The 20,787-nt window shown below is 45.6% G+C and overlaps 1 protein-coding gene across 1 annotated transcript in view; it reads right to left on the bottom strand.

Annotated features, from left to right (window-relative positions):
• The window catches only part of EBPL (EBP like), a 29,848-nt gene extending 10,026 nt beyond the window's left edge, over window positions 1-19,822 (bottom strand). The window contains exon 1 of the mRNA XM_023187421.1: window positions 19,493-19,822. Coding sequence (XP_023043189.1) covers window positions 19,493-19,663 — 171 coding nt within the window. The 5' untranslated portion in view covers window positions 19,664-19,822. The remainder of the gene's footprint in view (window positions 1-19,492) is intronic.
• Window positions 19,823-20,787: the final 965 nt, after the last annotated feature.

Below are 20,787 nucleotides of genomic sequence, written 5' to 3'. Positions count from 1 at the left end.
TTTTTTGTATTTTTTAGTAGAGACGGGGTTTCACCGTGTTCGCCAGGATGGTCTCGATCTCCTGACCTTGCGATCCACCCGTCTCGGCCTCCCAAAGTGCTGGGATTACAGGCTTGAGCCACCGCGCCCGGCCATTTTTCAAATCCCAGCCCCAACTCCCTTCTTCAAGAAACCTTCTTGGACCTCCTAGTGAGAATTAATGTCTCACTCTCCTAAAACTCCCATGTGACTAAGTTTGTTTCTGTAACCAGCAGCTATCCGCTCGCTCCCCAGCTCCCATTGGATCACACATCACTGGGATCTGGAGTACTGTCATCTCTATCTTAGAATCCCCAAGAAACATGGCATTTGTGTTCAGTGTTTGCTAACCTTGAATTAAGTTCATACAACAAATTACTTATAAAGGATGCCCTGATGAGGCTTTTAGAATGCCCTATTTTTTACTGTATTAATGTCCTAAATGTAAAGATAGCATAACACATATCAAGTGTAACGAATATTCATGCCTTCAAATGCTGATCAGATGTCACCTCCTCCAGGAAGCAAGATTGTACTATTCTCCTGCTGGGAGGTCAGTGCACTCCTACACAGAAACCTGCTCACTTGTCTCTTCCCAAAACTGCCAGTTCTCTGAGGGCCAATTCTTTGTCTTTTATCTCTATATTCCAAATGGCTAACACATAGTACATGCTAATAAGCATTTCCTAAAAGAAATAAAATGGAGAATAGAAAACAAGACAGTTAAAAATAGTAATCTGATTAGAAAATGGGTAAAAGAAATGAATAGACATCTCACTGGGAAGTACATAAAGATGGCAAATAAGCACATGGAAAGGTGTTCAACTTCATTAGCCACCAAGGAAACACACCTTCAAACCACAGGGAGGTATCACTGCATAAACTATCAGAATGGCGAAAATAAGGCTGGGTGTGGTGGTTCACACCTGTAATCCCAGCACTTTTGGAGGCCTAGGCGGGTGAATCATGAGGTCAGGAGTTCGAGACCAGCCTGGCCAACATGGTAAAACCCCACCTCTACTAATAATACAAAAAAATTAGCTGGGTGTGGTGGTGTGTGCCTGTAGTCCCAGCTACTTAGGAGGCTGAGGCAGAACTGCTTGAACCAGGAGGTGGAGGTTGCAGTGAGCTATGATTACGCCAATGCACTCCAGCCTTTACGACAGAGTGAAACTGTGTCAAAAAAAGAAGGGGAAAGGGAAAAGGAAAGGGAAAGGGAGGAAAGAAGGGAGGGAGGGAAGGAGGGAAGAAGAAAGGAAGGAAAGGAAGGAAAGGAAAGGAAGGGAGGAAAGGAAGGGAGAAAAGGAAGGAAGGGAAGGAAGGCAGGCAAAAATAAAAAATAGTGGCAACATCAAATAGTGGTAAGGATGTAGAAAAACGGAAACAAACACACATTTCTGAAGGGATAGAAGCGGTACAGTCACTAAAAAAAACTAGAGTTTGGCAGTTTCTTCTAAAACTAAATATGCAATGACCATATGACCCAGCAATTCCACATTTGGGTATTTCTCCCAGAAAAACAAAAACTTATGTTTATACAAAAACAAGTACACGAATGTTCATAGCAGCTTTATTTGTGCTATGTGAAGAACTAAAAACTGATGTTCTTCAAAAGCCGATCCCAAAAGATTACATAGTGATTACATTCATTTTTATTTCTGTATTTATTTTACAAGACACAGTTTCGCTCTGTCGCTCAGGCAAGAGTGCAGTGGCTCGATCTTGGCTCACTGCAACCTCCACTTCCCATGTTAAGGGATTCTCGTGCCTTAGCCTCCTGAGTAGCTGGGATTACAGGCATGCACCACGCCCTCAATTTTTGTAGTTTTAGTAGAGATGGGGTTTCAGCATGTTGCCCAGGCTGGTCTCAAACTCCTGACCTCAAGTGATCCACCCGCCTCAGCCTCCCCAAGTGCTGGAATTACAGGTTTGAGCCACCATGCCCGGCTCTGTGGCTACATTTATATAATAATTTTCTGAAATGATAGATTTTAGAAATGGAGGACATTGGCTGGGTGCGGTGGCTCAAGCCTGTAATCCCAGCACTTTGGGAGGCCGAGACGGGCGGATCACGAGGTCAGGAGATTGAGACCATCCTGGCTAACACGGTGAAACCCTGTCTCTACTAAAAATACAAAAAAACTAGCCGGGCGAGGTGGCAGGTGCCTGTAGTCCCAGCTACTCGGGAGGCTGAGGCAGGAGAATGGCGTAAACCCGGGAGGCGGAGCTTGCAGTGAGCTGAGATCCAGCCACTGCACTCCAGCCTGGGCGACAGAGCAAGACTCCGTCTCAAAAAAAAAAAAAAAAAAAAAAGGAATGGAGGACATTATTAGTGGTTGCCAGGGGTTAGGGGATGGAGGTGTGGGATGGGGGGATGTGTAGTTATAAAAGGAAAACACTAGGGATCCTTGTAGTGCTGAAACTATTCAGTACCTGGACTGTTGTGGTTGATATGTGAATCTACCCAGTTGATAAAATTATATAGAACTTAACACACACACACATACTTCCATACACAAAAAAACTGAGAAGTCTGAAAAAGATCAGTGGACTGTATCAATGTCCATACAATGGTTATATTATACTATAGTTTTACAAAATGTTTGGTACCAAAATTATCAAAATAGAAAATAACGTTTTCTTTTTTTAGACAGAGTCTTGCTCCCTAGGCAGGAGTGCAGTGGTATGACCTTGGCTCACTGCAACCTTTGCCTTCTGGGTTCAAGCAATTCTCCTGCCTTAGCCTCCTAAGTAGCTGGAATTATAGGTGCCCACCACCATGCCTGTCTAATTTTTTGTATTTTTAGTAGAGACGGGGTTTTGCCATGTTGGCCAGGCTGGTCTCGAACTCCTGACCTCAGGTGATCCACCTGCCTTGGCCTCCCAAAGTGCTGGGATTACAGGTGTGAGCCACTGCACCCGGCCGAAGATAATTTTTTAAAAACCCACCAAAATGTTACCATCGTGGAAACCTGGGAAAAGTAAACAAGGGACCTCTGTATTATTTCTTACAACTGCATGTGAATATACAATTACCTCAAAAAAAGTTAATTAAAGAAACAGAGAAAGACATGGGATAAAGAGTACCATGACTAGTGAATGGACTTTTTTTTTTTGGCAACTGTCAGGACTTAAAAAAAAAAAATTTAGACTAGGCCAGGTTTTGGCCTCAGAGGACTTATTGTCTAGTTGGATTAACAATGACTTCCAATTCAATAAAGGTTGGAGGAAGATGAGGGAGCTGTAGTTGGGACAGTGAGGAAAGATTCCAGAGGGAGGCAGGCCTAGAGCTGGGCCTGGGTGGGCAGGCTGAGAGGTGAAGGACAGGGGTGGAGCCCAGAGGATGGTATGAGGCCCGTGGGTCCAGCTTTTGCCCTGCTCAGCCCTGTGGCACAAACAGTGGTGCTCAGGGGTACTGTGTACATTAACAATATGTGCAGCCATCGCCACCATCCATTTCCAGAACTCTTCATCTTCCAAAACTAAAACAATGTGCCCACTAAACACTATTTCTCCATTTCTTCCCTCTCTCAGCCCAACACCCAGCACTCTACTTTGTGCATCTATGAATCTGACTATTTTAGATAACTCGTATAAATGAAATGAGACCAAACATCCATGCTTAGCCTTACAACAGTGATATGCTCTGAGAAAAGCATCATTAGACAGTTTTGTCATTGTGTGGACATCATAGAGTGTATTCACACAAACCTAGGTTGTGTAACACTTACCTCACATGTAGGCTATATGGATAGCCTTTTGCTCCTGGGTTTCAAACCTGTACAGCATTACTGTACTGAATACTGTAGGAAATTATAACACAATGGTAAGTATTTGTGCATCTAAACACAGAAAAGGTAATGCATTGCACTACAACATTATGACAGCTATGACGTCTCTAGGCATTAGGAATTTTTCAGCTCCATCATAATCTTAAGGGACAACCGTGGCGTATTCCGTCCCTTATTGACTGAAACGTCCTTACGCAGTGATGACTGTATTTGTCCTTCCATGTCTGGCTTATTTTACTTAGCATAGTGTCTTCTAGGTTCACCCATGTTGTAGCATGTGTCAGAATTTTGTTCCTTTTTAAGACTGAATCATATTCCACTGTATGTAGGCACTGCACTGTGTTTATTCATTTGCTGATGGACATTTAGGTTGTTTCCATTTTGGAGTTATTGTGGCTCATAAGTCTGCTGCTATGAACATTGGTTTGCAAGTATCTGTTCAAGTGCCTGGTTTCAATTCCTTTGGGTGTATATGTAGAAGTGGAATTGCTGGAACTTAAGGTGAATGTTTAGCTTTCTGAGGAGCTCCCACACTGCTTTCTGCAGCGCTGGCACCCTCTTGCATTCCCACCAACAATTCTCCACATTCTTGGCCAACACTTGTTATTTTCCTTTTGTTGTTACTGTTTTTAATAGTAGTCATCCTAATGGGTGTGAAGGAGTATCTCACCGTGGTTTTGATTTGCATTTCCCCCAATGACTGCCTAGTGATGCTGAACATATTTTCATGTACATATTGACCTCTTTGGAGGAATTTCTATTCAAATCCTTTGTCTACCTTTGAGGTTTATTTCGTTGTTAAGAATGTAAGTTTTAGGCCGGGCGCGGTGGCTCAAGCCTGTAATCCCAGCACTTTGGGAGGCCGAGACGGGCGGATCACGAGGTCAGGAGTTCGAGATCATCCTGGCTAACACGGTGAAACCCCGTCTCTACTAAAAAATACAAAAAGCTAGCCGGGCGAGGAGGCTGGCGCCTGTAGTCCCAGCTACTCGGGAGGCTGAGGCAGGAGAATGGCGAGAACCCGGGAGGCGGAGCTTGCAGTGAGCTGAGATCTGGCCACTGTACTCCAGCCTGGGTGACAGAGCAAGACTCCGTCTCAAAAAAAAAAAAAAAAAAAAAAAAAAGAATGTAAGTTTTAAAATGGAGATATCATCACTTGGAATTTGAAACCAGTGGGCTAGACTGCCCCATGGGCAAGATTAACCAATAATTCTGCCTAAGTCAAAGCATTTGGTAAAGCAGAACACGGGCCATTTTCATAAGAATCTGAGAACAATATCTGCGCACCCATCATGAGGGCCAAGGGTCTGCAGTGAGTCTTAAGTTCCCCCTCCCCTGCTGCCTGGTAACCTCCTCTTCAGTCTTTAAAACCCCAGTGAATCCTTCCCTCCTCGGTGCCACCTCTCGGCCTGGACAGTCTTATCACTCACCAGACTGCATGACAATGACTTGTTTCCCTCTCTACTTTCCCCACTAGTAAAGCTCCTTAAGGGTGGGCCAAGTTTGATTACATGCAATACACACCGAATACACATACAGCGACATTTTATAGACAATCCCAGGCCGATTCTCCAGACTTTCCACAGCTATCCCTGAATCATGTAGTATTAGCCGGGCCACCTAATTCCTTAGTTCTTCTTAGTTATTTTTCAGTGATAGCAGAGATGACATGGGTCCAGAGGTGTGACTTGCAAAAGTCCTTGGTTGAAACATTCAGTATATAAAGAAAATGCTCTCATTTGATTTAAAAAATAGGACCCACTGCAGACGTGGGCAGGTCTGGTGGGCCAGTGTGCACTGGCACTGTCTAAATAGCAGGTCATGCTTTTCCGGGAAGGGGCAGTAGTTCTACACGAGGACATTGCCCTTGTGTTTTAGGTAAAAAGGGAGCCAAACAGACCAACAAACACTTGGCTTTTCTTCATGAAGTAGGTCATACACCAGTAGCAACTCTCTGATTCTTCCCTCAAACAACTCTAAGAGGTAGTATCCCTTCCCTATCACACTTGCCCGCTCCCACTGTAGCCCATGCCAATCCTGCTGCATCCCACCCCAGGAAGGTCATTCAGATAAAGTCAGAAAAAACACACGGTGAAAAGGGGTGAGCGTGTTCATATCAGAGTTCCAGGTGACATCTCTGAAGGTTCTGTGATTCTGAGACTGGCTGGCTCTTACCCTAACAGAACTCACAAATATAAATCAGCAAACACAGGCTCACCACTTTAGGCTGCACCATCCACAGCTGACTCTCATCAATAACAGATTCCATGCAAAAACGAACAAACTAGGTGTGGGAGGCAGAGGCCCCAGCTTCAGAATGAGACCTGCTATTATGGTGTTAAAGATTATAAAGGCCGGGCGTGGTGGCTCACGCCGGTAATCCCTGCACTTTGGGAGGCTGAGGAGGGCAGATCACCTGAGGTCAGGAGTTCAAGATCAGCCTGGCCAACATAGTGAAACTCCGTCTCTACTAAAAATACAAAACACAAATATTAAAAAATACAAAAAAATTAGTCAGGCATGGTGGCACATGCCTGTAGTCCCAGCTACTCAGGAGGCTGAGGCACAAGAATCGCCTGAACCCGGGAGGTGGAGGTTGCATTGAGCCAAGATCGTGTGTGCCTGTGCCTGGGTGACAGAGTGAGACTCCGTCTAAAGAAAAAAAAACACCGTTCAGGGGCTTTTGAATGAGATCTGCTCTAACCACACAAAGACCTAAGATCAAAGCCACTGAAAACACTACTTACTATTTGCCAGGCACCAAAATTATCTGTAGAATTGTAGAGAATGGAGACAGATATAGTTCCTCCTGTGAATTCATGCTTTATATTAAATGAATTGTACAGTGCTTTTTTCTTCTCCCTTAAAATTGTTTTACTTAAATAACCAAATAAACATGGAAAGTTATCAGCTCCAAAGTCTTTAACCACAATGTATGATCGAGAACCAGCCATCTGGAACTAAGATTCATGTTTGAGCTCAACAAGCACTGAGGATCTAAGGATCAGATGAAAGGTGCCTAGTCAACAGCAAAGGACCACATGCAGGATGTTGCTGTAATAGGGAAGGCAGGGCTCCACTAGGTGTTAGGCGAGATATGGTAAGCTTGAGCAAAAAGTACAACAGATTGTCTTTCTTTCTTTTTTTCTTGTTCTGCCATTTCTATGATAACACGAACAGCAGGCACCTGTCCCTGAAGAAGACCTGACTTTATTTAGAGACAGACTTACTACATAAAGGTAAAGTGACATGAGGTCCAGATCACTTTTCCAGTACTTCAGCAAAAACAATGAAAGAGGGAGGGAGGGAAGGAGAAAAAGAGAAGAAAAAGTGACAGATGGGCAAGTGCAGCAAAACTTGAAAATGTAGAATCTGCTCACTGATACTGTACTAGTCTCTCTACATTTGTGAATGTTTGAAATTGTTCACAGTAAAACTTAATTTTAAAAAGATATATAGGTTTACGCCTGTAATCCCAGCACTTTGGGAGGCTGAGGCAGGTGGATCACAAGGTCAAGAGTTCAAGACCAGCCTGACCAACATGGTGAAACCCTGTCTCTACTAAAAATACAAAATTGGCTGGGTGTGGTGGCACGCACCTGTAATCCCAGCTACTTGGGAGGCTGAGGCAGGAAAATCGCTTGAACCCAGGAGACAGAGGTTGCAGTGAGTAGAGATGGTGCCAGTGCACTCCAGGCTGGGTGACAGAGCGAGACTCTGTTGCAAAAACAAACAAACAAACAAAACAACATCAGAAACATTAGTTGGGTGCAGTGGTGTGTACCTGTAGTCCCAGCTACTCAGGAGACTGAGGTGGGAGGATCAGTTGGGCCCAGCAGTTCAAGGCTGCAGTGAACCATGATTGCACCACTGTACTCGGGCCTGGAGGACAGAGAGAGACTCTGTTTCTTAAAAAAAAAATGGTTGGGGGGATACATAGCAACTTGTCAAATTCCAATGTGGTACCACTAGAGAAAGCCAGTCCCCAGCGCTTGGTGCTACACCTGTAAGGGATCAGAGAAGGGCACTCCTTGCATTTCTGGACTCCAGAATCAGGATCCTGCAGTTGCAGGGGCTCCCTGCCTTCATGCTTGAAACAGGTGAGCAGGGGACTCAGACCACAGTGGTTACAAGAAACACAGCACCTGAGGTTCCAGACAGCCTGAGGCTTAGCTCCTCCAGGACCCTCTCCAGACCCAAAGTGTCCTGGGTGTCCTGGTCTGGATCAGCCTAAATGAGCACAGGCAAAAAGCAACAGAGATCTGCAGCATGTGTCAGGCAGGGCACACCTCAAAAGCAAGCAGTTTGCCACCTCCTTCCCCGCAGATGCACTTTTGTATCAGACACACTGGTGTTTCAGCACTCAACAGTACTTGAGTTGCCTGATTATTCAGGTCTCAATAAACCACAGTGCAAACCTGCTTACTTCTCTCTCCATCTTCTGCTCTCCTGCAGGCAAAAGAGACTTGAATAACACTGCACCTAGGTTCCCAGCCACAGGAGACTCAGAACGCCCTCCCTCCCCACCCCCCACACACACGTGCACGGACACACACGCCCATGCACAGGCGCGCACACACACATGCACACACGCTAACCAGGGGTGGCGGACTTCAACCTGGTGAGAGGTGCTGAAACTCAACGTCCCTCCTCACAGGAACCAATGGGAATGTTCATATAAGTCTGGCGCCGTGTTGAGGGTTAAAATAAACACTAGCACAAAAAGGATGAAGAGTAAGGAGAGTTGACGGCCATGACTAGAACAGAAAGGAAAAAACTCCCACTATTCACACACTCTCTTGTGCCCTCTTGGTAAAGGACCAGGCATCAAAATGCCAGCTCTGGGTGACACATGCTGAGCAAATTCTTTCTTGTCCATTTAGGACTGCAGAGGAGCTGCCCAGAATCAGGGTTTTCCTCCCTCTGATCAGAGGCCTTTTCTCCTCCCTAAACCAATGTCTGCAGTGCCCACAACGCCTACGGCACGAAGATATTTCAGTGGATTTTTCTTTACTCTTCTGATATTTCTTCTGGTGGTATACCTTTTAAAATTTTACCTTTAAAAAAAATTATATAAGCCCAGAAATTCAAGATGGGCCCGGGCAACATGTGAAACCCCATCTCTACAAAAAATACAAAATTAGTTGGGTGTGGTGTAGTCCCAGGTGGGTAAGGTGGAAGGACCACTTGAGCCCAGGAGGTTGAGGCTGCAGTGAGATGAGATTGTGCCACTGCACTCCAGCCTGGGCAACAAAGCAAGACCCTGTTTAAAAAAAAAAAAAAAACATGACTGGGTGCCGTGGCTCATGCCTGTAACCCCAGCACTTTGGGAGGCTGAGGTGGGCAGATCACAATGTCAGGAGATGGAGACCATCCTGGCCAACATGGTGAAACCCTGTATCTACTAAAAATACAAAAATTAGCCAGGCGTGGTAGCATGCACCTGTAGTCCCGGCTACTCGGGAGGCTGAGGCAGGAGAATTGCTTGAACCCGGGAGGCAGAGGTTGCAGTGACCTGAGATCGCGCCACCACACTCCAGCCTGGCAACAGAGCGAGACTCCATCTCAAAACACAAAACAAAACAAAACAAAAAAATCCCACAAAACAAACAAGCAAAAATATCTATGATACATGTTTAAAAAAAACAAAAAACTATAAAAAGGTACAAAGCAAAGAATAAAAGCCTCTCTCCCTCCTGACTCCCAATCACACTTCCCAGAGATGACCACTGTTAAATTCCATGGTAGCTTTCAAGACATTTTTCAGGTTTATATTAATAAGCACTTATAAATATTTAAAATATTTTCTCCCTGCTATGAATTTTCCTACTATTAACCCAGAGGGTGATGAGGAAAATTTCATAATACTTATTTAAGTTCCACATATCAAAAAATTTGGTTTCAAAAATACAGGAAAGTTCCTACTGGACATATGTTATAAAACATAACTGAACTATACTTAATTGAGCTAACAAAATCAGCTTAAAAATTAAAATGTATTATAGCAAAGAAAGGCCAGTCTCATTTTTCTCTTAAAATGTCCAGGCATGTGATTTTTTTTTTTTTTTTTTTAAGATGGTCTCGCTCTGTTGCCTAGGCTGGAATGCAGTGGCGTGATCTTGGCTCACTACAACCTCTGCCTCCTGGGTTCAAGTAATTCTTCTGCCTCAGCCTCCCAAGTAGCTGGGATTATAGGCACACGCCACCACACCTGGCTAATTTTGGTATTTTTAGTAGAGACAGGTTTTCACCATGCTGGCCAGACTGGTCTCGAACTCCTGACCTCAGGTGATCCGCCTGCCTCGGCCTCCCAAAATGCAGGGATTACAAGGGTGAGCCACCACGCCCGGCCCAGGCATATGTTTTAACAACATATTTTATAGACTTAAAGACAGCTATAAGTCAAAGCTCAGATCAAACAAATGATTAAGTTATGCCAGCTACTTCCATTGATAATTAAATATCCAATTTAAAGAGCATGCTCAATTTACTCATTCTAATCCTTAAGGAAAAATTTAGCTGAAAAAGTTCTTACAGAAATAAAAAGAACACATACTGAGGCTGAGTATGTATTTGAATGTATCTGTTTTTTGTTGTCAGTATGTTTGAATGAAGACCTAGAGAAAACAGGGCAACATTCACTTTCAAGAGTGGGAGAATGAAGTGGAGCAGGAATAGAATCAGTATATAAATCCTGTTTTCAACATTTATTAGCATTTGCAAATCTGACTCACGAAACCTCAGCCTAATCAGACTGGATTTTTGCATGTCATGGCAACAGCATACATCATTGTTTCTGGAAGGATCAGCTGCAGCAGCCTCCTACGGTCCTTTGGTGACAAGGCTTTAATGACTCAATAAATGTATGCTGCCCAGCTGCTGCCCGCTTAATGAGACGGCCATTTCCACTTGAGGGAACCTGCTCAGCAGCCAGTTGTCACCTAACATTCACAGGAGACCACACTGGTCTCTTTCAGAACTACCAGGATCAAACAGTCACACGAGTTCTATGGTTCCTACAACATAGCAGTATACTGTTTGATTTAGGACTTGAAACACTTTTCTCTCTTTTCAAGGATATACCCTTCTCTGCCAGGTTGTTACTTCTCAGATTAAAGATGTGAAAGGAAACCTTCCAAGGCTCGTCTTAATTGGACAAATACATCGTCACTTTAGTACACAGGGATGGGATGACAAAAGCTAATCCGGGTATGGAATATGGCAAGGAGGATTCACTAAGAGGATGGAGGAGGAGAGAATTACATTTACTGAACTCTGGCAAGTGCCAGGTGCCTTACATCCTTGCCATTCAAACACAGTCAACGAATCACAGCCTGGCAATCACTTGGGAGCTGGTTACCACTGCAGAATCTCGGATGATCCCTGGATGATTTGTGTGCATGGTCAAGCTTGAGAAGCACCGTGCTAAGTTATAAGGCTTTATTTAATTCTCACAGTCCTTTGAAGAAAACATTATTTCCATACTTCACAGGTAAGAAAACTAAGACAGAAAGTTTCCTTCCTTCTTTTCCTCCTCATTACAGAAAGGATTTGCAGGGGAAAGGGGCATGCCCAAGTTTCTGAGTTGGTCATCGGGAAAGCTGGCGTTCAAGGGTGCACCTACTGCACCCAAAGTCCCGTGCTCTTTCCACCTTCCCCCACCACCCCAGGCTCCTTGAATGATGGTCAGACTCCACCTAGAACCATGTTTAGGAACTGGTGCTGCATGCATGCATTCATTCATTCATCCATTTATTTACTGAGCTAGAGTCTTGCTCTGTCACCCAGGCTGGAGTGCAGTGGTGCCATCTCGGCTTACTGCAACTTCCACCTCCCAGGTTCAACCAATTCTCATGCCTCAGACTCCCAAGTAGCTGGGATTACAGGTGTGCACCGCCACGGGGTTTCATCATGTTGGCTAGGCTGGTCTTTAACTCCCGACCTAAGGTGATCCGCCCACCTCAGCCTCCCAAAGTGCTGGGATTACAAACCTGAGCTCACACCTGTAATCCCAGCACCTTGGGAGGCCGAGGCGGGCGGATCACAAGGTCAGGAGATTGAGACCATCCTGGCTAACACGATGAAACTCTGTCTCTACTAAAAATACAAAAAAAATTAGCGGGGCATGGTGGCAGGCACCTGTAGTCCCAGCTACTCCGGAGGCTGAGGCAGGAGAATGGCATGAACCTGGGAAGCGGAGCTTGCAGTGAGCTGAGATCACGCCACTGCGCTCCAGCCTGGGTGACGGAATGAGACTCCGTCTCAAAAACAAAAACAAAGAACAAAAAACAAAAAACAAGCCTGAGCCACCACACCAGGCCTGGTACTGCATTTGAAAATGCAACCTGTGGCATGTATGAGGGTGAGTGGTAAGTTTCAGTCATATACGTCTATCAGAATGACTAAAAACAAAAGTAAAAACCACAAACATGCTAAGTGCTGGTGAGGCTGTGGGGCAACAGGAACTCTCACACACTGCTAGTGGGAACGCACAATGGTACAGCCACCACAGAAAGCAGGTTGGCAGTTTCTACTAAAATGAAAGAATCCCACTCCAAGGCCTTGGCCTAGGAGAAAGAAAAATATGCCCACACAGACTTGGATGCAGATATCTATTAGCAGCATTATTTGTAATAGTCAAAAACTAGGAACAACCCATTTGTTCATTAACTGATAGATAAATGAATTGAGATACATCCACAGACTGGAACACTACACAGCAACTTATGTTAAATAAAGACTTTGTATGTATAATTTCATTTTTATAAAATTACAGGAACAGCAAAACTTTAAAGACAGAAGGCAGATGGGTGTTTGTTGGGGCTGGTGATGGGGACTGGGATCCTCTTCAAAGGGACATGACAAAACTTTTACTAGAAGCGTGATGGAAACGTTCTGTACTGTGATTGCAAGGGTGGTTACACAACTCTACACAATCACTCAAATTCACCAAACTGTACACAGAATGGGTTTTATTATACATAAATTATAACAATAAAGCTGGAGGGAGGAAAAGGGGAATTCAGAAAAGTGGCTGCTAACTATGTAAATACAGGTATATCTCAACAGCTTTCACTATAGTAACAATAATCAGTCTAAATACAAAGGAAAGGCCAGGCGTAGTGGCTCATGCCTGTAATTCCAGCACTCTGGGAGGCCGAGGCGGGTGGATCAGTTGAGGCCAGGAGTTTGAGACCAGCCTGGGCAACATGGCAAAATCCCTTCTCTACTAGAAACACACACTAAAATTAGCTGGGCATGGTGGCACATGCCTGTCATTCCAGCTACTTGGGAGGCTGAGGCAGGAGAACTGCTTGAACCCAGGAGGCAGAGGCTACGGTGAGCTGAGATCGTGCCACTGCACTCCAGCCTGGGCGACAGAGGGAGACTCTGTCTCAAAAAATTAAATTAAATTAAATTAAACAAATACAAAGGAGAAATACAGTAGCAATGAAAATATAAAATGTTTTGAAATGAACTTTAAGAGACTATAACAGAAGATTTAAACAAATTGTGATCTACCCAGTTCTTAGAAGGGAGATTGTAGTATAAAAATATCATTTAATCTCAAACTAATCTATAAAGCTAAGAAAGCCACAATCAAAATACCAAGTATTAGAACTTGGCAAAGTGAAATTATTTTTTATTTTTGAGACAGGATCTCACTCTGTCCCCCAGGCTAGAGTGCAGTGGCGCGATCTCCGCTCACTGCAACCTCTGCCTCCCAGGCTCAAGCGATTCTCCTACCTCAGCCTCCCGAATAGCTGGGATTGCAGGTGCATGCTACCGCACGCCTGGCTAATTTTTGTACACACTCGGTCAGCAAAGTGAATTTAAAAGTACATTTGGAAGGATATATCATAAGTTTTAAAGTGTTTAAAAAAGAATAGTAGGGAGAAATTTGCTTTATCAGATATTGAACTACATTATAGTGCTGAAATTTTCAATATCCGATAAAACAGTGGCTAGAACTGGAACCAAAAGATTCGTAAAACAGAACTAAATTCAAAAATCCCCAAACACATCTATGCATATAAAATACTTCAGTATATGATAAAAGTGGCATTTCAAATAAGTGGGGAAAGAACGGATTAGTCAATAAAGGGGGTTGACAACACTTTCTTGCCCTTTCTCCCCAAAAGCATAATAAAGTGTGGGTGAAACTGTTTGTACTAATACATGAACACCTAAGATCATTAAGGAAAAGACAAACATCTCCATTGAAAAACAGGCTATAGAAGGAGGATCCCAAGATCTATGCCCCAGAATCTCATCCCAAAGCCTAGCACCAAAACAGCAAAACAGTCCTCCTTCAAGAAAACTGAAGGCAGCCGGGCATGGTGGCTCACGCCTGTAATCTCAGCACTTTGGGAAGCTCAGGCAGGTGGATCACGAGGTCAGGAGGTTAAGACCAGCCTGACCAACATGGTGAAACCCTGTCTCTACTAAAAATACGAAAATTAGCCAGGCATGGTGGCACATGCCTGTAATACCAGCTACTCGGGAGGCTGAAGCAGAAGAATCACTTGAACCTGGGAGGTGGAGGTTGCAGTGAGCCAAGATCATGCTACTGCACTCCAGCCTGGGCGAGTGAGTGAGACTTCGTCTCAAAACTCCTCCATGGCCAAGCACACATCAGAGAGCGAGAGCTGCCTGCTGTGCCTGCACTTTTACCCTTCCTCAGCCATCCTCTTGCCCAGACCTTTATCTTCAAAAGAACCAAGATCCCCCAGCCTGCCCCGAGGTGCCTTTGGAGCTACCCTCCTGCCCTCCCTCCTCCCACCACCAAACTCCTGCAGGACTTTCATCTACTGCCCAGCTTCTCCTCTACCCGGCCTGTAAGTGTTTGGCTTCTGGAGCCTCCCTCCCATCAACTCCACTCTCACCACTGACTTTCTGGTTGCCAGGTACCTCACCTTTTATTTTCCTTCTTTGTTTATAATGGTGCTACAGCAATTTATCAGTGTTCTTGAAATTCCATTCCGTGGATCCCAGGACCCCAGCGCCCTCCTGGTTCGTGGTCTTGCCCACTCTCTCCTAGGATAGATATTTTAAAAGATCCTGCTCTTATTCCTCAGCTCTTTTACCCTTCTGTCCTCTCCAGCTCACCAAAAGCACTCATACCTGGGGCTTCCTGCTGTCTCCCCCAACTCAGAAAACAATTCCCAGCACTCTCTCTTCTGCCTTGACTCTGTCTCTCCAACTCAGTTCATATTTTCAATTGCCTTCTGGCCATTCTCTCTCTTCTTTTTGAGATGGGGTCTCACTCTGTCACCCAGGCTAGAGTGCAGTGGCGTAATCATAGCTCACTGCAGCCTGGATCTCCTGGGTTCAAGCAATCCTCCCACTTCAGCCTTCTGAGTAGCTGGGATCACGGGCATGCAGCACCACGCCCAGCTAATTTTTCTGCAGAGATGAGGCCTCACTATGTTAGCAAGGCTGGTCTCGCAACTCCTAGCCTCAAGCAATCCTGCCTCAGCCTCCCGAAGTGCTGATTACAGGTGTGAGCCACTGCCCAGCACTATTCTCTCTTAACCACACACTAGGACCCCCGACTCATAGTTCTAAAGCCAGATTTTGCTGTCTTACTTTAATATGCTCACCATTACCCATGTTGCTCAGGCCCTAAGCCCCAAGATCATGTCCACCCCCAATCTAGAAGTGGCCACTTTGACTTACCACATTCTCCCCTGGAAGTCTCTCACAGTTCACTTTCCTCCCCACTTTACCTTCCAACACCACCTTGGCTTGCCTCTTTTTTAAAAAAATGACTCCCCAAACTACAGCAGTTGCTTTTTGTTGATCTTCTTGCCCCTTAACTCCATCCTTTCCAGTTCAACCTGCACCATGTTGAGAGACAATTCTCCATGAATATCTCACATCCTGCACTGTCTGGGTCTCTGAGCAAAGACATTTACATCAATTTTAAGAATGTTTCTACAATGAGCCTTCCCAGGGTAGTAAACGTGGGAGAGAGCTCCCTCCAGAGAGGTTCTAGGTGGTAAATATCAAGACCTCACCTTCTCCTCCTCAGAGGTTTACATTCCTAAGATAAGGTCTCTCCAGAGAGAAGTATGGGCCGGCCACCACCAGCTCACAATAAGATGGACATGTAGTTCTGGGGTCCCTTTCTTGTAATGCACCCCACTGCATGTACAGGCAGTAACATCTGGCCTTCATTATGTTGCCCCGTGGGGCTTGGGCCTTGGGGAATCAAACTGGACTACCTTGTTCACTTCTAAGTAAGTTGGGTAAAATCTCAGACCCCAGAGTTTCTGACTTAACACATCACCACCAAATTATCTTTCTGAAGATCTGCTTTGGCCACGTGATTTCCCTGCTTGAAATCCTTCAATGGCTTCCCACTACAGAATACAGTTCTTTCCTGTCACCTTTCCAGCTGGTCCTCCCACTTCTTCCTTATATAAACCCTGTGCTCCTGTCAATCTGGACTCCAGGATGTATTCCATACACAGGCATTCATATACTGCCTCATGTTTCTGGACACGCCTGAACGCTATACTTAGATTGCAGAAGAGATAAAATTTTACCCATGAAGCACCAGTGCCTACGCTGCCACCGTTTCCTTCTTCCAGTATGTTGCCATAGCTCCTTCCCGGTAGGCTGATGGGAAGTCAGCCTGCTCTCTGCTGTAGTCATAACGAGCTGAACTGATGACCAGTGCTGGGGCCCAAGGTGACTGTGCTCTGGTTGGACATCTGGAAAATGAACTGCCCCTGAGAATGCTTGGCTTGAAACTGTCCAACAGGATAGTTCTCAATTTGATGGCAGCCAAAAAACCTACAGAGCTCCTCTCTTTAAGAAGTGTCAGGCGGCCGGGCGCGGTGGCTCAAGCCTGTAATCCCAGCACTTTGGGAGGCCGAGACGGGCGGATCATGAGGTCAGGAGATCGAGACCATCCTGGCTAACACGGTGAAACCCCGTCTCTACTAAAAAATACAAAAAACTAGCCGGGCGATTTGGCGGGCGCCTGTAGTCCCAGCTACTCCGGAGGCTGAGGCAGGAGAATGGCGTGAACCCGGGAGGCGGAGCTTGCAGTGAGCTGAGATCCGGCCACTGCACTCCAGCCTGGGCGCAGGACTCCGTCTCAAAAAAAAAAAAAAAAAAAGTGTCAGGGGGTAAGGGGAGGCAACTCATCTTCTAGTGAATAAGTGAGTTGTAATTTTGGTTCTCCCCTAAGCTCTACATCTTAGTGTTAGCTTGTCCCACATTTCTGGGTGTTCTTGCAATAAACTCCCAAGCAAAGACAACATGGGCATGTATTTTCTTGCAGCCTCAACTGCTTAATTCAAGTGCTCTCCCCACTGATCTCTGAGACACGTGTACAAAAATGTTGGTGGATGCATTTTATTGTGGTGGACACAATAAAAATGTGTTCACTAATATGGGCTGGTTAAGTGATCATATTCATCAAATATAAGATACATCCCAATTTCAGAGACATTAAAATATCAATCAAATGGCCTACAGTAGTTACGTGATATAGTTGATTGATCTAATATGTGAAAAAATGTGGTTCTCAGACTTGGAGAACTAAGGTATGGTGTATTCACACAGTGGACTACTTTGCAGCTGGGGTAGGTAATGGCATAAAAGGAGGTATGTGTTGTGTTACCTGTAAAAACCTGTGCTTGAAAAATAAACAGTTTTAAACTAGGTGGTGAACACACGCATATAGTTTAAGTATTTTTACAGCTTTTTGTATGTCTAAGATATGTTATATACTTTTCTTTTTTTCCCCAAGCTGGAGTCTTGGAAAAGTCCAAGGCTGGAGTGCAGTGGCTTGATCATGGCTCACTACAACCTCCATCCCCTCCCAGGTTCAAGCAATTATCCTGCCTCAGCCACCCGACTATCTGGGATTACAGGCACCTGTCACCACATCCGGCTGATTTTTGTATTTTTAGTAGAGATGGGGTTTCACCATGTTGGCCAGGCTGGTCTTGAACTTCTGACCTCGTGATCCACCCGCCTCAGCCTCCCAAAATGCTGAGATTACAGGCATGAGCCACTGTGTCCAATATGTTATACATTTTTATACATATACATTCTGATATGCTATACAGTTATACCCAGCCAATATGTTATACATTTTTCTCCAACTAGGACTAGCAACATTTGTGTTATGTTATACATTTTTATGTTATACATTTTGTTATACATAACAAATTATGTTATACATTTTTTCTAACTGGACCTAGCAACCTGCTTTATCTCTCCTGTTCTGCGGGAGACCTCGTGTTCAAGTGATAGCTTAAAAATCAATTCTCTGCTGGTCGCAGTGGCTCACGCCTGTAATCCCAGCACTTTGGGAGGCCAAGGAGAGCAGATCATCTGATGTTAGGGGTTCGAGACCAGTCTGGCCAAAATGGTGAAACCTCATCTCTACTAAAAATACAAAAATTAGCCGGGCGTGGTGTCAGGCGCCTGTAATCCCAGCTACTACAGAGGCTGAGGCAGGAGAATCGCTTTAACCCAGGAGGCGGCAGTGCACCGAGATAGTGCCAGTGCCACCACACTCCAGCCTGGGGACAGAGTTAGACTCTCTCAAGAACAAAAATAAAAAATAAAAAAATAAAAAATAAATAAAAAGACAAAAACAAATTAACTCTATAAAGGAGTTGAGAGAAACATTCACTGTCCCTTATCTCTACATGTTGCTTATCAGAATAAAAAGAATTCCAGCAACATCAGTCATGGGCACAAAGCCAACCCGCAAACATTTACAGAACTCGATGATTACTCAGAACTCGGCTTGCTTTCTCAATACTACTGACTTTGGTTTCAGTTAGCCACAGGTGTGTCTAAACAAGGTCAACTTTACAAAAATAAAAGATATTTGGGCATAGTTTTAAAAAACTTAAAGTGTGTGTGCGCGCGCGCGCGTGTGGTGGGGGGGCGGGGCATTTCAATATAAATGCCTTAAACACAACCTTCCTGGCTATTTTATAAAATGGGTTGAATCTCTAAGGACACATATTTCCTAAAACCTCGACTGATACACAGAGTGCAAACTTGGGAGCCAGACTAGACCGCCTCAGAATCATGCCAGCTGTGTGGCACTGGAAAGTCACCTAATTTTGCAGCGCCTACCTTCACCTCTGTAAAATGGGGGGCAATAATAACTCATTTATGGATGCTGTAAAGAGCTGAAATTTGAAACTCAGTAATGCGCCTGGCACACATTAGACGCGGGTGTTTCGTTTGTCTTGGCAAAGGCTTCGGGTTTTGGGCCAATAGCCTTGCTGCCTCTGGAGCAAGCATCTCGCCTTGCACCCTTCCCTCTGGGGCATTTAAAAATTACCTGAACTCTACTCTCAATTATTTCCAGTTCAACATTTATGTGCAGGTTACAAAGCCGAGGAAACTGAGGTTCTAGCCTTTGGGTATCTTCTAAACTAACAGCACGTACAGAATTTTTTTTAAGTTTGGTGGAGGAATCGGCAGCACAAGGCAAGCGGCGTTCTGTTCACAGACCTGGGAATCAGAACTCTGGGCGTCGCGGCCTCCAGGCGCCTCTCGGGTCCCCGCAGACTTCCTGCCCCAGGGGGAGGGGCGGTCAGCTCGCTGCAGAAAGCCGCCGGACCCCCTCAGCCCGCCTTGCCGCCCCCCACTCCCACTCTCTGGGATGGGGAGCGAAGGGTCTAGGCGATGGCACTTACCAGCGCGAAGTGCACCAGCGCGTCGTAGCAGAGCCAGATGAGCGCCCCGCGGTCGGCCGCCCCTCGCCCGCGGCCCAGGCGCAGGCCCAGAGCGCAGCCCGCCGCCAGCAGCGCGGCGCAAAGCAGCAGCGACCCGCCAGCCTCAGCCCCCAGCTCCCACTCAGCGCCCATGCTTCCGGCTCCCGAAGCCAGCGGCCCGAGACCTGCGGCAGAGGAAAGCCGGGAGAGAAACGACGGGGCGGGGCTGGCCAGAAGGGGGCGGAGCCGGATGGCCAAGGAGGAGCGGAGCTGAATGGCCAAGGCGGTCGGGGAGGCACGGGGCTCCTCGGCAGGGTCGGGACCAGAGCTAGGATTCCCTGCCGGCCTCGCACCCTCGCCAGCCTGCTGAGCCCAGAGGTTTTGTCAGGTCCCGCGCATGGAGGTTCCGTAGGAGGAACGTGCTCACCAGCTTGCTCAACTTCCTCGACCTAACCTGTTCCCAAACCAAGCCCAAAGGACCACCCCCTTTGCGCCTGCAAGCCTTACCAAGGAGGTGGGGGCGCCAAGGGTGTTTTCAGCCACCAGCCGGCTTAAAGCCCGTGTGGCCTACTCTGACAATCTTTCCATTTCTCCAGAAAAGTAGAAGTGTGGGTGAGAGGAGCGGTAAGTCCTATTGGCTTGGCGATAGATGTGTTTCACCTGTGGCAGGCCAGGTCTCACTATCGCAGGCCTCCATCACAACTGTTTCAGCACTGACTGACTGGTTAAGTTAAATATTAAAAGCTGAAAGAGTCAGTGCCCATATACAAAGGCTGGAATGTAACAAAAGCCCACCAAGTTTTGCCTAGGCCTTTCTTGGGCCTTGAAGCATGACAAGATAAGGAAGGAATTCTTAACAGGACCCCCTTAGGAGTAAACAAGTTTTATTGGGGGGTCTGAAGAAACTTCCCAGGCCTCCACAAACAAGTTTATTGGGGGTCTGGAGGAATTCCACAAGCCTCCATGATTTAGCAGGAGACAAAATAAGGGTAATCATCCCAGCACCCAGACCCATTTAGATTAAGTAAATTTACTGAGACTCCAGAGGAAGGTCTTCAGGATTAGAAGTTGTTAATCACTTATGTCTTTAGATGAATGCACTCTTACACGTAGACACATAGCTTAGAAGGTATATACACGCTGGAAAAACTTTCTAATTATGAGTTGGTCTGGCAATAATTTCCAGACCTTCTCCCTGTAACCGGTTGCAGAAATAAACACCCTTTTCCCCGGTTCATCTGCACCTTGTTAATTGGGCTGCCCAACACCCAGTTTGG

Source organism: Piliocolobus tephrosceles, chromosome X (assembly GCF_002776525.5).
Source record: "Piliocolobus tephrosceles isolate RC106 chromosome X, ASM277652v3, whole genome shotgun sequence".
NCBI classification, from domain to species: domain Eukaryota; kingdom Metazoa; phylum Chordata; class Mammalia; order Primates; family Cercopithecidae; genus Piliocolobus; species Piliocolobus tephrosceles.
Note: the sequence above shows the minus strand (reverse complement) of the source record. Positions and strands in the feature narration are given on the sequence as shown.